The following is a 14,387-nucleotide window of genomic DNA, read 5'->3' on the forward strand; positions in this document are numbered from 1 at the left end:
CAGACAAATAGCTACGTATTTCTGATCACGCAGCATGGTCATACCGAGACGATTGAGCCAGCGGACAAAATTACCCAATAACAGAATTTATACCGTCTTAACCGATGAAATTGGATCATCAGACTAGTCATAAAAATAATAAAACCGCACCATTGTGCTTTTATGGTAAAGCAAATTTTACCTACGTTCGTTTTCAGCATGGCACGAAAAGTGTGTGACATGAAAAATGGTTCTTTATTTATTTTATTTATAAATACTGCGATCTGAAATCAGATCATAGCAGGGTGGGTATACATAGAAATACACAAGCATGTAAACACATACAAATCCATCACATATGCAGGCATTTTCAGACATTGGCGAAGAATACATAACATACAAGAAAAAAACACACCAGCAGATAACACACACGATTTCATAACATTTGCAAGCATTTTTCAAACATTGATAAGGAATTCTGGGTAACAGTATCAGAATTAAGATTATTCCAGTCTGTTATTGTCCTAGGAAAAGGGAATATTTGAAACAGTTATTCCGTGCGTTGATGGGGGTTATCGATAAAGCATGCCTTCGTCTCGTGTGTGTATAGAAGTATTTGAGAAATTAATCTAAGAAAGAAATTATACAATGATTATTGAAGAATTTTTTGTCCATTTAATTCTCAGAGATTCGATCCCACGAGCTGCTGCAGGTACATCCAAACACAGACAAATAGCTACGTATTTCTGATCACGCAGCATGGTTATACCGAGACGATTCAGCCAGCGGACAAAATTACTCAATAACAGAATTTATACCGTCTTAACCGATGAAATTGGATCATCAGACTAGTCATAAAAATAATAAAACCGCACCATTGTGCATTTATGGTAAAGCAAATTTTACCTACGTTCGTTTTCAGCATGGCACGAAAAGTGTGTGACATGAAAAATGGTTCTTTATTTATTTTATTTATAAATACTGCGATCTGAAATCAGATCATAGCAGGGTGGGTATACATAGAAATATACAAGCATGTAAACACATACAAATCCATCACATATGCAGGCATTTTCAGACATTGGTGAAGAATACATAACATACAAGAAAAAAACACACTAGCAGATAACACACACGATTTCATAACATTTGCAAGCATTTTTCAAACATTGATAAGGAATTCTGGGTAACAGTATCAGAATTAAGATTATTCCAGTCTGTTATTGTCCTAGGAAAAGGAATATTTGAAACAGTTATTCCGTGCGTTGATGGGGGTTATCGATAAAGCATGCCTTCGTCTCGTGTTATAACCTGATGAGTAAGTAAAGAACTTGGAAGTGTTAACCTTATAATGGCCGTTTACAAGCTGAAAGAGGAACTTTAATCGACAGATACGGTTGCGCACAGTCACCGGGGGTAATCCACTGCGCCTTACGAGCTCACCAACAGACGCGCGGCCGTTGAACTAAAAACAAACCTAACTACCTTATGCTGTACACGTTCCAGTTTTTTAATATTGGTTAAAGTGAATGGGTCCCAAATAATTACGGCATACTCCAACAACGGACGAATGTAGGGATTGTACGCCAGTAAACGAACACCAGACGTAGATGATTTCAGTGAGCGCCTCAAGAAAGACAGTTTACGCAAAGAATTCGCAACAGTATCTATGTGCTTCGTCCAGGAAAGCTCATTGGTTATCCATAGGCCCAAATATTTGTACTCTCTTACCTCTGATAGAGATACGTTGTCAACATTATATGCAAGTTGAAGAGGTTCTTTCTTATGTGTGATTCTCATAAAAACAGTTTTTTCAAAATTAATAGACATGTGCCATTGTTCGCACCAAGCAGTGACCTTTGCCAGGTCATTATTTAGACGCACCTGATCATCAACAGAAGATATCATTTCATACAAAATACAGTCATCTGCGTAAAGTTTCACGGAAACTGAAAGTTCTGCGAATATGTCATTTATAAGTAATAGAAATAAAAGTGGTCCCAAAACTGATCCCTGGGGGACTCCAGACGCAACCTCTGTATTGTTAGAAGAAGTATTGTTTAAGGTGACAAATTGGTGTCTGTTAGTAAGATAGGCTCTGATCCATGTAAGTATCTGTTCATTTTTTATATAATACTCTAATTTATGGATTAATTTGTTATGTGATACCTTGTCAAATGCTTTACGAAAATCCATGAACACAATATCTGTTTGCTTCCCTTCGTTAATTGCCTGTGCGAGATCGTGAACAGTCTCAACTAATTGAGTACATGTAGAAAACCTATGCCTGAAACCATCTTGGACATCTGTAAGTACCTTGTGCTCTTCTAAGAAACTTAATATATGTTTATGAATTATATGCTCTAAAATTTTGCATGATGTAGATGTAAGAGATACTGGTCGGTAATTGTCTATGTGTCTTTTGTTCCCGGATTTATGTAAAGGTTTGATTTCGGCCGTCCTCCAGTCATCCGGTAGGGAACCATCGCGTAAAGATCTGGTGAATACGACATACAGGTACTTGGCACACCATTCCGCATAACGCTTTAAAAACGCGTTTGGTATTTTATCTGGTCCTGGTGACTTTTTAGTATCAACGTTCAATAGCAAATTAAAAACGCCGCTCTCAGAAATGACAACGTCAGATATCAAAAGAAGCGATATAGAAAAGTTGGGAAGGCAACCATTACCTTTGGTAAATACCGACTGGAAGAATTTCTTAAAAGCAGAACAAACGACAGTCTCATCACTTACACATTTGCCGTCTATCATGAACTCACTGGTAGAAGAAGATTTAGGTGTGATTTGGCGCCAGAATCTTTCGGGAGACGTTTTAATAAATGGAGGCAGGATCGTTCCGTAATATTTTTCTTTGTCGCAAATTATTTTCTGTTTTAGTTGTTCTGAAGTGCCTTCTACAATAGATTTTAAGGTTACATTTGTTCTTGCTTTCACTTTTAACCTTTTAAGCTTTCGCTGTAAGCGTAACGTCTCGCGAGAAATCCATGGGTTACGGTGCGCAGAAGATTTTGCAATTGTGGGAACGAATCGTTGGATACATTCAGAGACAAATCCCCTAAAAGAAAGCCGCAAGTCATTTACATTGCAAGTGCTGTTTCTGAAGTCAACAAAGTAGAATGCAAGCATATCCAGAATAGATTCATCATCAGCACGAAAAAAATTGGGAAACAAATGAACACCGTTTTTGTGATCAGGGTAGACATTTGACAAGCTCAACAAGACAGCTTTGTGATCAGAAATCCCGTTTGTGACTTCACAGGTTATCGCATTTCGGATGGCGCCACTTACAAAAAATAAGTCCAGAATTGAGCATACGGCTCCCTGTACTCTCGTGAAATTATTTACCATTTGCAGTAAATCAAACGTGAATACAATATCAAAGATTGTGTTATCAATACTGTGAGCAGAATGCAATGAAAAGGTGTGCCAATCAATGTTTGGTAAATTAAAGTCCCCTGCCAGTAGTATTCTGTCATCTGATTTTACATGGCAGTGCATATATTCCCTTAAGTTTTCAAGTACCGCAGCAGAAGAGTTTGGAGGTCTATAAAAAACACCAAGGATGAAGCGGGCCTTGTTGATGTATGCTTTGCAAAAGACAGCTTCAATATCTTGCGCATCGGGCATACTAAAGAGTTGCATTGATGATTTGTACAAAATGGCCACTCCTCCAGCTCTTCTGTCACGGTCACCCCGAAATACCTTATAGCCCTTAGGAACAAACTCGCTGTCAAATATTTCACTGCTCAACCACGTCTCTGTAAGCATGGCAACGTCTGCATCATGCGAGAACAGCATGCCCTCAAGTTCTGCAGCTTTATTGACGACGCTACGACAGTTTAGGTTTAAGATTTTGAATGCAGGGCTGGTGTCTTTGTGGTGTCATTTATGGTTCTTCGGGATTTTATACCGTTTGTTTTTTGCATTATCCCATCCAAACATATCACCGTTAATGCTTAACTTATCAAAAACCAGCTTAACGTTAGCACCATTAACCTTTTCCTGTGATGCGCTTTCCCATAATTTCTTTCTGACATCACGAATTCTTTTCGAGTAGTCTTCGCCGATTGAATATTCTGAACCTTTCAATTTCGGGCATGCCTTCATTATTAAAGTCTTCTCTCGGTAGTCATGTAGATTTATGATGACAGGACGATTCCTGTTTGATTTCCTACCTATCCGATGGCATCTTTGCATGCTCTTTATCGAAACTCCAAGTTTTTCGCTAAGAATGTCCTTTGTTATTTTGTCCGTAAGTTCCGTTTCTGTTTCCCTTTCCTCTTCTTTTATGCCGTAAATAAGTAAGTTATTCCTACGGCTTCGATTTTCCAAGTCGTCAGTTTTAGTTAACAGGTGTGATACAGTGGCTTCCAGTTTATTAATAGTTGACCTCACGTGCTCTACTTCTGCTTTTACGGTCTTTATAGTTGCCACCTTGTCTTCCAAATTTTTGATTCTCTCGGTCAAACCATCTATTTTTTTCTCAAATGAGCCCTGTTTTGCAAGAATATCACTGACAGATGATTTCAGGGAACTTTGACCTAATAGAATCTGCTGGAGCATTCCCCCTTTCAGTCGTGTCTGGGCCTGGGTTTGATTCAATATCACCGCATTTTAAAAGATCGTCTTGGGAAGAAAAAAGGTATGCACAAACACTCTTTATACGTAGTGGGCTGGGCAGCAGCAACAAAAAGCGGTTGTCGCTACGATAGCAGTAGGCCGATAAGTAGTTACTAACCTGCGCAATGAAGCAAAATGGGTTCTTGAGCATTGTGCCTGAGGTGCTGCTGCCAAGCCCACTGGTTGCAACCGGCGATGGGAAGCTTCTTATATAGGGCATGGTGTCCCCATGATGTGACGTCACCGTTGACAGCGCAGGCGCAGACACGTTGGTGGAAGTCATGATGAGGTCGTTGATCAAGCAAAAATCAGCTCGTGCTGGATGCTCGATGCCAACGTCATTTGCTTGGTAAGAGGGAGATCGGGCGAATCCTTCACCGAGATAAAGCGGTTGTGCGGGCAACAAGAGGGTCAAAACCTGCGCAATGAAGCAAAATGGGTTCTTGAGCATTGTGCCTGAGGTGCTGCTGCCAAGCCCACTGGTTGCAACCGGTGATGGGAAGCTTCTTATATAGGGCATGGTGTTCCCATGATGTGACGTCACCGTTGACAGCGCAGGCGCAGACACGTTGGTGGAAGTCATGATGAGGTGGTTGATCAAGCAAAAATCAGCTCGTGCTGGATGCTCGATGCCAACGTCATTTGCTTGGTAAGAGGGAGATCGGGCGAATCCTTCACCGAGATAAAGCGGTTGTGCGGGCAACAAGAGGGTCAAAACCTGCGCAATGAAGCATAATGGGTTCTTGAGCATTGTGCCTGAGGTGCTGCTGCCAAGCCCACTGGTTGCAACCGGCGATGGGAAGCTTCTTATATAGGGCATGGTGTCCCCATGATGTGACGTCGCCGTTGACAGCGCAGGCGCAGACACGTTGGTGGAAGTCATGATGAGGTCGTTGATCAAGCAAAAATCAGCTCGTGCTGGATGCCCGAAACCAACGTCATTTGCTTGGTAAGAGGGAGATCGGGCGAATCCTTCACCGAGATAAAGCGGTTGTGCGGGCAGCAAGAGGGTCAAAACCTGCGCAATGAAGCAAAATGGGTTCTTGGGCATTGTGCCTGAGGTGCTGCTGCCAAGCCCACTTGGTGTTAATCGTTGTTTAATATGTTTCTCGCACTTGGCAGTGACAGTTTGTTGTCAGTAGTCATTAGCAATGCGCAATGCTCCAGGATGTGGTATACTGCGTGACAGCGTGAAACTTCGCACCCTTAAATAGTGGGCGGATACTATGCACTGAGTTCATTTTGAAGAAGGCTGGCACACAGTCCGAAATGTTAATAAAGCAGACATTTTTTACGTGTCTCCTGATCTTCCATTATGTATATATATATATATATATATATATATATATATATATATATATATATATATATATATATATATATATATATATATATATATATATATATATATATATATATATATATATGTGTGTGTGTGTGTGTGTGTGTGTGTGTGTGTGTGTGTGTGTGTGTGTGTGTGTGTGTGTGTGTGTGTGTGTGTGTGTGTGTGTGTGTGTGTGTGTGTGTGTGTGTGTGTGTGTGTGTCATGGGAATTCTGCCATAATCACCATCGGAGCCGCCGGCATCATCGGAACTTCGGGTACGGAGCCAGCTGTCGAAGAAGGAGAGGACAAAAGGACTGGAGAGCGCGAGTGGTGGTTCGAGGCTCCGCTGGGCGCTCTTGAGCGCGGCGGGCCAGGAGTGGAGCCTACTGGCGAGGACTTAGGGATGTCGGGGTTGTCGGACCATCTCGCCGCTGCCACCAGTTGTAGGGGTTGTAGGTCGTAGGGAGGAACTTGGGGTACAGGACTAGGTGAGCAGGATTTATTTACATCGTTTTACATTAGATCAAGAGACATTCGACATTCGACGTCTCGTGTGACTCCCAAATGGTTCACACAATACGAAGCATACAGCATACGAGCACGAAGCTCCCAACACGCAGCACAGAGCAAGAGCACACTGCTCACTAGCACGATCACTGACGAGCACACCCTAGCAGCCGATAAACAGCTGCTTATAAACACTCCGTGCTCTCTTGTACTCTAGGTGAGGGAACCGTTCGACCAGTCATCGAAGCCGAGCCGCCTTTGATCGGGAGGGCTTAACACACACGTACGCACAGCTTTCACTGCCCCCACCGAGGCCAGACAGGCTTCGCAGAACTCGGGGCTTGCGTCTTGATTAAAAGAGGCGCCTTTTATTCCCCAAGCTGACCCCCGCAGCGTGGCCGCCGGTTCTCCATTGTCTTGCGTTCTGAAGGGCGCGTGGAACGTTGCCGCCAGATACATTCCCTCGGGAATTCCCCCACTCACGGCAGACCAGGCCGGCGGTAGCGTGTTCAGTCACAAAGCCTGGTTCGTCGAACTCATCTCGGCAATACCGCGACGGAAAGTCGCGGACGCGGCGCATTGTCCTCCGCACACAGTAGACTTAGCGGCGCCGTTTGGCTAGAGGATGACGGTGGCTTTCCAGGAAAGGTCGACGCCGCTGTTGCACCTGTCTCGCAAAACTTTGCATGCTGACACCTCAGCGGGCCATTCCTAACAGCTCCTCCATGGCCCGGAAAATCTCGACTGGCCGGTGCTCACAACCGCTGGGCAAGAAGAAAATGGCTGGCGAGCAAGACTATGGCTTTGCTCTCTGCAACCCCTGCGCACTTGGAATCCCTTCAACCATCTTACAACAACCGGCACAGAAGAGTCGATCCCGGCAACACACTACCACTCAGCGTGCAAACGCCCGGAATACGCTGTTAACCCACCAGGCTTCCCATCAAAATCTCAATGCAAGCCACTCAACTGGGAACCCCAAATTTTGCCCCAAAATTTCGTGCCGCCAAAGCGAGCGTTCACGTTCCCCTTGCGTTCGACCAAACCTGACCGTCGCGCTGCACAAGAGTAAAGGTTTACGCAGAACTAAACCGATGGCTCTCAAATACCAATACCTAAACATAACTTAAGCAGCCTAACTTCACGAACAGCCTTTTCTTACCCTAACGCAGTGGAGTGCTTAACTCACGTTCTGGTGCCACTGAACTGTCTGGTCAACTCCACAGGTACGTAATCACAATCGCGCTAGCTTTGCGGTCTCTATTCAGAACGCGTACTTGCGTCGTACGTAAGCATTCCATCACGCTTACTCACGTGTCTTTCTCTGGTCAATACAGGTCACGTACCTTAAACGAGCAACTAAACTTGCGTAACGTATGCACTTCGCAGAACCCTTTAAAAAATACGTTTTCTAACAACTAGTTCCACGCACGCTCACTAGAGAAGCCAGAACACGGCCGCCCTAAACACACACGAGCAACCCAGTCATAAACCATCTGCTTCCATCCGTCCGCACAGGACACGCGCTAATGGAACTACGAACGCTTCTCAGTGCAAACTGTGATTTTACTGAAAACCTACGCGATTAACCTTAGAAAAGTCAAAAACACTTATAAAGAAAAGACGGTTAACTAATACACACGCAAGTTGCCATAGGCCTCTCAACGATAACCTTGACCTTCAGATTACTCACACACACACACGAAAATCCTATCTACTCATTAATTAATTCCTCGCGAAATTAAAGGTTTACATAAAACGCCTCTTTCAATTTTCTGAGCTTCTCAAACAAAACATAAAGCTCTTACCTTACTTATTGAAAGAAATTCTAGCCTCCAATCGCGAAAATTTTCAAAATGCTCAAGAATAAAGCAAAACAAGTTTCACTTTTACGGAAACTCTCTTGGCCTCCCGTTCCAAACGTTTACGACGGACTCATACTTTTGAGCCGTACTCGAGGTGCTCGCGGTTCGAACGCTATTCTGGCTTTCCAGGAAGAACAAAAGGACTGACACACTATCAGCTCCGTCAAGACGTTACAGTCTCTGGGAAACTTGCGTCCTGATGCATGGCTTTCATCATAAACTCGACTGACCGCGTCACTACTCCCTACACCTTGTCTCGTCTCGCCACCTTGCGGTCCTTCGCACTACATGCTACACTGCGAAAAGAACGACGGAACGACGAGGAACGTAACTGCCCCGTGCCCTTTGTCCGCGTCAGTGCAGAACATGCTCCTCGGTCTCTTTTTGGCCGGTGGCTCGAACGTGCTTGATGCACTAACATCGTCAATGACGACCGCACCTTTCTTTTCCTCGCGCCCTGGCTTTTTGTGTCTGCCGCAGTCTTTGGCTGCGCTACATTATTCGCCGCATTCTGACCTTTACGGCGCTTCTTTCTACGGCGCTTTTTTTTCTCGCACTCACTTTCATGCCGCCTTCGCGCTCCTCGTGCTGGCCGGTACACATCTTGTCGGCCCGGATCGCTCTCCCACCCGCACAGTCTGAGTGATTTTCATTTAAATCGACTACCTCTTTGCCTTGACTAGCGGACAGCTCAACCGACTCTGGAACAATGCAGTACTCTTTACTCGAGCTATGCAACTCGAACTCTTGCGAACTGCCCTGTACTGAATTGCCCAGCTCACGCTGTGCATCGGCACACAGCCCGTTGGTCTCTATCGCTGTCTCACCCGCACAGTCCGAATGATTCCTAACTAAATCATCCCTCTCTTGGCTACCTAGACTGGCGGAGAGCTGCACCGATCCCTGAACCATGCAGTAGTCTTCCCTTGAGTTACGGAGCTCGCAATCCTGCGAACTGCCCTCAACTGCATCGTCCAGCTGGCACTTCACTTCGGCACGCAGATCTGACTCGACATAGGTGCTCGCGTCTGTCGGGTACGCAGTACTCTGTACTTCGTTAGCAACCTTGCTGACATTACAAGCGACGCACACGCGCGGTAACTGTGCCAATTCATTCGCAACTGGCCTAGCGGCCTGTACAGTGCTCTGTTGGCACAGCACCTCGTCGCTGTCACTCTGGCCTTTAACGCCCTCTGCTGCTACTAAGGCATCGTTAACTGCTAGCACTTCGAGTTCACTTACGAACTTGCTGCTAATCTCGCAGGTGCTACTCCTTCTCTCGGCTTTCGACCAAAATCTGCTGTCGACTTCCTCCCACTTTTGCTGCGTCCAGCCTACAGATTTCTCAAGCCGCTGTGAACTTCGTGCGTTTAACTGCTGCAAATCTAGTATCTGTTTGTTCACTGCTGCCATTTCTTTTTCAAGCTCTTGCCGCTTTTTCTCACGCTCTTGGCGCTTTTTCCTAATTGATTCCCGTTCCTGTCTTTTGCTTAGAATTCGTTTACCTATTTTTTCGATGAATTTTCAGTATGCAATTTCAAGCCACTGCCACTTTGCAGAATGGTCTTACGAATGTCTGATTCCAAGTCCTCTTCTACATTAACCTCGACCTCTTCACACAAGCACAACAGGTCAGCTTTCGTCAAACATAATAGGACCATGGTCGCTACTTTAAGCTTTGGCTCTGCTGTCACACAATACTTGCTGCGATACTCACACAAATCAGAATACAAGTAAAAGATCCCCAGCGAATCAAACCTACAAACACATAAATTGAAGCCTGGCAAATCTTACAGCCAAAACCAAACGCATACCCACAAAAGCAGCACCATATCACCAGTCCTCCGCCGTATCCAGTCAGTTGCAAGAGGTGGTCAATCCCAAGTCGCCTCCAACTTGATCGGGATACCGGTCGGTCATCATGTCCCAAAGTCCGTGAGTTGCCGTTCCTCTCTACAAGTCGTAGGCCGATCTCACCGCTGCCATTCAGTTGTAAGAGTTGTCGGACGATCCCACCGCTGACACCAGTTGTCAGCGTTGGAGGACGATCCCACCGCTGCCACCAGTTGTAGGAGTTGTAGGTCGTAGGGAATAACTCTGGGGGACAGGACTAAGTGAGCAGGATTTATTTACATCTTTTTACATTAGATCAAGAGACATTCGACATTCGACGTCTTGTGTGACTCCCAAATGGATCACACAAGACGAAGCATACAGCATACGAGCACGAAGCTCCCAACACGCAGCACTGAGCAAGAGCACACTGCTTACGAGCACGATCACTGACGAGCACACCCTAGCAGCCGACAAACAGCTGCTTTTAAACACTCCGTGCTCCCTAGATCCCTACGTGAGAGAACCATTCGACCAGTCATCGAAGCCGAGCCGCCTTTGAGCGAGATGGCTTACACACACACGTACGCACACCTTTCACTGCCCCCACCGAGGCCAGACGGGCTTCGCAGAACTCGGGGTTTACGTCTTGACCAAAATAGGCGCCTCTTATTCCCCAAGCTGACCCTCGCAGCGTGGCTGCCGGTTCTCCATTGTCTTGCGTCCTGAAGGGCGCGTGGGACGTTGCCGCCAGATACATTCCCTCGGGAACTCCCCCACTCACGGCAGACCAGGCCGGCGGTGGCGTGTTCAGTCACAAAGCCTGGTTCGTCGAACTCATCTCGGCAATACCGCGACGGAAAGTCGCGGACGCGGCGTATTGTCCTCCGCACACAGTAGACTTAGCGGCGCCGTTTAGCTAGAGGATGAAGGTGGCTTTCCAGAAAAGGTCGACGCCGCTGTTGCACCTGGCTGGCAAAACTTTGCATCTTGACACCTCAACAGGCCATTCCTAACAGGAACGGCACCGTTCACACGTTGGTGAACAACGTAGGACCCCAGCTGCGTTCCGGGGCGGACCATGATCGTGGGGAAGGCGGGTGGCCCCGTTCCACAGCCAGTAATGATGCCTGCCTGGCCTGGTGCGTGACCATCTCCGCGGTACGAGACGCAGCTCTGGCGTTCGCTGAGAAGCGTTTCCGCTGGCTCCTCTTCTGTCACCGTCATCGGGTCTGGCATGGGACTTCGGGGCGTCGTTGTCTGCTGCGCGGTGCGGCAGCTCTCGGCGCCGTCATTGGAGAATCACGCTACCGGCGTGGGTGACATCAACCCGATGGCGTCGACATCACCTCCGTGTGTGGCTGCGTCCCTCGGCGATGTAATGCGGGGACGTCCACACAGTAGGCTGGCTCGAGAGGACCTGGTGCATGGTGCCTGGTGTTACAGCGAAATCGCGGGTGCTTGAGGCCATTTGTCAACTGCAGTGGAAGCAGCACTCTTCGAGCAACGATCATGATAGCCTGCAATCTTCCCATCCTGTTACCTGCGCACCTGTGGTGGCTGGCCCTGGTCTCTGTGCGGTGGCATGACAGTAAGCATGCGGCTGCACCTTCGGGCTACATGCTGCGTGCACTCCCCAGAACGAGGTCGGGGAAGAAGACCGGACCAAATGTGCCTCCGGGAATGGTTTAATGCCTTCTGATTCCTGCATACCTCGACAACTCGGAGGTTCCACCACCCAGTTTGCCACATCTTCGCGAAGTAAACGTGCGGGAAGCCAGCCAGGTTTAGGTCATCTGGGTTCCCGGAAGACCTTGGTGACTAGAACGTTGCCTCCTCCGCTGATCCTTGTCCTCGTTCGGTACAGCAGTCTGCAAGGTTTTCCCGCCGCAGGGGGTGCGGTGCCGTCGCTGCAAGCCGCCGTGGGCCACTTTATATATATATATATATATATATATATATATATATATATATATATATATATATATATATATATATATATATATATATATATATATATATATTAGATCGTGTGCGGAGAGTCCCTGCGTTGACAGTGATATTGGCCTTCTGACGGCCCGGCAACTGAATAGTTCAATATCTTGCAACTCTCCCAATTATTAATTTCCCAACAAAAATTCATAAAACGTTGCCTTCCGTGCACCTTACTACTTTAAGTGAAATACTACAGGGTTCGACAAAACATCGTCTGATTAGGGACATAGATTATCCTTGCGGTAAACAAATACTCACCTCAGAAAAAAAAAAAACGCTTCCAGACCTTTACGGGTCCCTTCTTCACATGAGTAAAAGAAAACTTTCAGCGTGTAATCAAAATTTTCGATGGTGCCATGCGAGGGGCCCTTTAACGTGCTTAACAATGCAAAGATACAAACACGTTTCTTTTGTTTCTGCTAAGAATGGCATCAATAACCCGTTTTTAAACCACGACTTTATATAAATCTTGAGACCAGCATAACCAGTAAGGCAACGAGGGATGTTTCACGGTCGTGTAAATCAATCTATTCTGCCTCATTACGCTTTCACCAACGCGTAGAAGACAGGCGAGGGCGGTTTAGGTAGCGCTGCATGTGCATAAGAAAATAAAATATTTCGACCAAGAGAAATTAGGGGCGTCAAGCCTGTGTCTGCATAATTTGAATCTCGCTACCATCTTCTCCATTTTATACGCCTGTAGTATTTCTTTTAATTAGCTTTTTCAGATCCAGGAAACTACGACAACAAAATGACGTTCTTGCTTTCTTTAAGAAACCCGGGGAAACAGACGACAATACAATCGGCCGAAGCATATCGGAGAGGCACAGAATTAGAGCAAAGGCAGAATGCCCTTTGGAGATTCCATTGTCGAAGTAGTACAGATCAACTTGAATACGCCGCTAAATTACAACGAAACTGCTGATTCACAGTTGAGCAGCTGCACGCTCGTCTGCGTTGCGGTTATATATCGGTGATTATTGGCTCACGCTCGACTGTGAAAGGTACTATCGCGGTTTTGCTGTTTTTATTGATATATATTGTTTCTTTCCACTACACAGTGCGCGTCATCGTGCGAGTTTTAATTCTTTAAGGTCCGTGCGCCACGGGGTGGGAAAACTGTGAACTAGAAGTGATGTCCGGAATTTCTGGGTATGATCCGCGAAGTGGGAAGTGAAGTGGAGGCGAGGGGAAAAAAGGGAAACGTTTTGCGCATGCGCAGAACTGAGGTATGACGCAGACACTATAACCAACTTGTAGGTTCTCGGTAGACGTAGATGACCCAATTATAGGCTTACTCAAGTTTCGAATCAACGGCATTCTCTTGCTGCTAACATGCACGATCGATCACACGCGCTTTTTTTTTCTTTTTCACTGATACTTCAGTGACATAGGTCTTTGTATTTATTAGGAACGTCCGTTATCGGAAGATAGTAAACCACGGCCTATCAATTATTCAGATGTGTACTACATTTTTCGTCTGTGCTGGTGTGTATTACCGCGCCACTAAAATTTATTGTCTGCAATGCCACGTGGTCATTCACAGATGCATCCTGAAGATGGACCACCACTGCCCTTGGTTCAACAACTGCGTCTGTTTCAATACGTACAAGTTCTTCCTGCTCACGCTGTTTTACATCGGCGTCCTGTGTGTCTACGTATTCTTCAGCGTGTCCGTCTATATGTGGCGTCAAAGCAGGCACCACCGCCTACTGTCACAGTCGCTGCACACGATGTTCCTGGTGACTGTCGGAGCGGCTGCATTCCTTGCGGTCGGCTCCTTCCTCTGCGTGCACATCATCTGGGTGTCACGCAATTGCACCACCTTAGAGTCGTCCCGAGCGCCGACTTTCAAGGAACATGGCGACTCATTCGACCTCGGCAGGCCCAGAAATTTCGCCGAGGTGAGCAGGACAATTGGTTGAGACGGCTTCATTCGCGCCACTAAATGTGCACTTCAACTTGTGCTGCCGCCATAAGGATCGGCAAAGAGAGATTTCGAGCAACTTCGGTGCTCTTTCTGTCCACGTTTGGTTTTCTCGTTTCTTACGCCTACAGAGCCTGTGGAGACTTCGCCAAGCCTGGAACTACCTTTCCAAAGTTGAAAAGTGCATTAATTGCCTAATTTGTAATTATGTAGCATGGAAACGTTAGCTGATGGACATTCTTGCTGAGTGATTACAGCAACTGCTTTTTTTAGGAAAAACGGTTATAGACTACTTTGTCGAGGTGAGCAAGAGAA

General features: G+C 46.2%; 1 protein-coding gene across 1 annotated transcript in view; it reads left to right on the forward strand.

Annotated features, from left to right (window-relative positions):
• LOC142586099 (palmitoyltransferase ZDHHC20-B-like) overlaps window positions 1-14,070 on the forward strand; it is a 31,589-nt gene extending 17,519 nt beyond the window's left edge. The window contains exon 2 of the mRNA XM_075697356.1: window positions 13,692-14,070. Within this exon, the coding sequence (XP_075553471.1) occupies window positions 13,692-14,070 (379 nt within the window). The remainder of the gene's footprint in view (window positions 1-13,691) is intronic.
• The last annotated feature ends 317 nt before the right edge of the window (window positions 14,071-14,387 follow it).

Source organism: Dermacentor variabilis, chromosome 6 (assembly GCF_050947875.1).
Source record: "Dermacentor variabilis isolate Ectoservices chromosome 6, ASM5094787v1, whole genome shotgun sequence".
Classification (NCBI taxonomy): Eukaryota; Metazoa; Arthropoda; class Arachnida; order Ixodida; family Ixodidae; genus Dermacentor; species Dermacentor variabilis.